The 2,289-nt window shown below is 60.6% G+C and overlaps 1 protein-coding gene across 1 annotated transcript; it reads right to left on the bottom strand.

The window, feature by feature from the left end:
* Positions 1 to 1,252: 1,252 nt before the first annotated feature.
* On the bottom strand, positions 1,253 to 2,063 carry LOC144143457 (uncharacterized). The gene is made up of 2 exons (XM_077675209.1): positions 1,801 to 2,063; positions 1,253 to 1,712 (listed from the first exon to the last, which is right to left on the bottom strand). Exons 1-2 carry the CDS (start codon positions 2,061 to 2,063, stop codon positions 1,253 to 1,255), a joined length of 723 nt encoding a protein of 240 aa, XP_077531335.1.
* Positions 2,064 to 2,289: the final 226 nt, after the last annotated feature.

Genomic DNA, 2,289 nt, shown 5'->3' with positions numbered 1-2,289 from the left:
GTCAGGCGTCCGGCGCTGGGCCCCAAGGGGCTCGCGCCGCCTACCCGTTGCCTCTCCAGGGCCTCCCGGACGCACTGGACGACTAATTTCTGGGTGTTGTAGTCTGACGAGGTGATGGCTCTTCGCACTGTCACTGGTAGTTGTCGGATGCTTGAGGGTGCGGGGTCTTGGGGTGTGCACTGTAGTATGTGGGCCAGCGTGCCGCGAGTGGCGCGTCAGATGGTACACTCGGATGTCTCGTAGATTGCGGGGGCTATGTGGCAGCCCAGTACTGGTGTGAGCACAGAGTCTGTCTGTATTTGGCGATAGAGGGTCCCCTCGCTTCGAGTGAGGTTGGGGTGTGGGGCCAGGAACCGTCTCCTGGTGTCTCGGTACCACCGTAGTATGGTGCCATAGTCTTCTAGTGGTGTAGGTAGCGAGTATGGCGCATCTTCATGGGATCTCCGTCCGGGATTCAGGGGCGTGGGGGAGACCTCTCCTGGGGGGCCGCCCGACTGGTGAGTTCGCGAGCGGCCCGGTCCGCAGTGATGTTGCGGTTGCGGGCGCGGTCTACCCCGAGGGCCTGCTCCTCGTGTGCGGGGAACCATTGCAGTCTCAAGGGTCGGGTGGTAGAGCCTGGAGCGTTGCTGAGAATTCGTGCCGCGATTGCCGCGACAGCGTTGGTACCGTAGTTGCGTATGGCCGATTTTGAGTCACTGAGGATGACTGCGCAGCCGGGGTCGGTTGCGGCGAGGGCGATGGCGATTTCTTCTGCTTGCGCCGGTGTGCTTGCTCGGAAGCTGGCCGCGGTGACTGTGATGCCCGTGGTCGCTGTCACGACCGCTGCCGCGTACTGCCCGGGTCTGGCGTGGTATGCGGCCACGTCTACGTATCGTGCACTCTCGTCGTTGGCGTACAGTCTACTGAGGGCTCTAGCCCGGGCTTTCCTGCGAGCGTCATGGATGCCCGGGTGCATGTTCTTCGGAATGGGCGCGATGTGCAGGCGGCGAATGAAGACCGGGGGTAGGGGTTGTGCTTGCGGTGGGGGATCGTAGAGAGGGCGAAGTCCTGCTTTGTCGAGGATCTGGCGACCGGTGGGCGTGCTTGAGAGGCGATTTAGCTGGTTCATGCGTTGGGCTTCAGCAATCTCGGCGAGTGTGTTGTGCACACCCAGCTCAAGGAGGCGGTCCGTTCTCGTGCATCTGTACAGTCCTAGGCTCTCGCGGTATGCCTGGCTGAGGGCCGCGTCTATGCGTTGGGTCTCCGCCTCCGTCTAGTTGTGGTAGGCCGCGACATATGCAACGTGGCTGACCACGAACGCTTGGACTAGCCGTAGTGCACTGGCCTCCGGCATCCCAGCGTGGCGTGTGGCGACTTTGCGGATGAGCGTCATTGCCGCAGTGATCTGGCGTAAAAGCCGTTGCACCGTGTGCGAGTTGGCGCCGTTAGCTTGTATGTGCATGCCGAGCACGCGCAGCGTGTCCTTTCGTGGTATGGCGCTCCCGTCCGCCGTGTGGAGGTTGATGTTGGGCTGGACTCCGTATCGAGTGCGGCTCGGTGCTATGACCAGCAGTTCCGATTTCGTCGGCGAGCATATAAGTCCCGTTCCGTCGAGACTGCATTCTACTGCTTGCACCGCCTGTTGTAGAGCTTCCTCGATCTGACCGTCGCTTCCGTGGACGGCCCATATGGTGATGTCATCGGCGTAGAGGTTGTAGTGAACGCTCGGGATTCTGTCGAGGGCTGCAGCGACTCTCATCATTACCAGGTTGAAGAGGAGGGGGGATATGACAGCCTTGCGGTGTGCCTGTGCTGCCTTGCCTCTTAGTCGGGAGTTCCAGGTCCCCCGCGTGGATGGTGATCGTTCGATCCGACAAAAAGGCTTTAACGTACGCGAAGGTCCTTTCGCCCATGTTGAGTGCCGAGATCTGTTCCAAGATGGACGCGTGCTTCACGTTGTCAAACGCTCCCTGCAGATCTAGTCCTAGGATGGCCTTGGTATCGCTGGTTCGCCTGTCGTAGATGGCCCGTTTGAGGAGGAGCATGGCATCCTGCGTGCAGAGGCCCTGGCGAAATCCGGTCATGGTGTGGGGATACCTGTGATTCGTTTCTAGGTAGTGGTTCCAACGATTAAGGAGCACGTGTTCGAGGCACTTGCCAACGCACGAAGTGAGTGAGATCGGCCTGAGGTTGCCAATATAGGGCGGTTTGCCTGGCTTGGGTATCAGGATGGTCTTGGAGTCTCTCCAGCTCTGGGGTAGGTGGCCCGTACGCCAGCAGTGGTTAAGTAGCGGGTGGGTCTCTCTAGGG

The sequence above is a fragment of the Haemaphysalis longicornis genome, unplaced genomic scaffold, assembly GCF_048455015.1.
Source record: "Haemaphysalis longicornis isolate Haplotype H1 unplaced genomic scaffold, Haemaphysalis longicornis Haplotype H1 scaffold_6, whole genome shotgun sequence".
Lineage (NCBI taxonomy): Eukaryota > Metazoa > Arthropoda > Arachnida > Ixodida > Ixodidae > Haemaphysalis > Haemaphysalis longicornis.
This window is presented reverse-complemented; position numbering and strand designations above follow the sequence as displayed.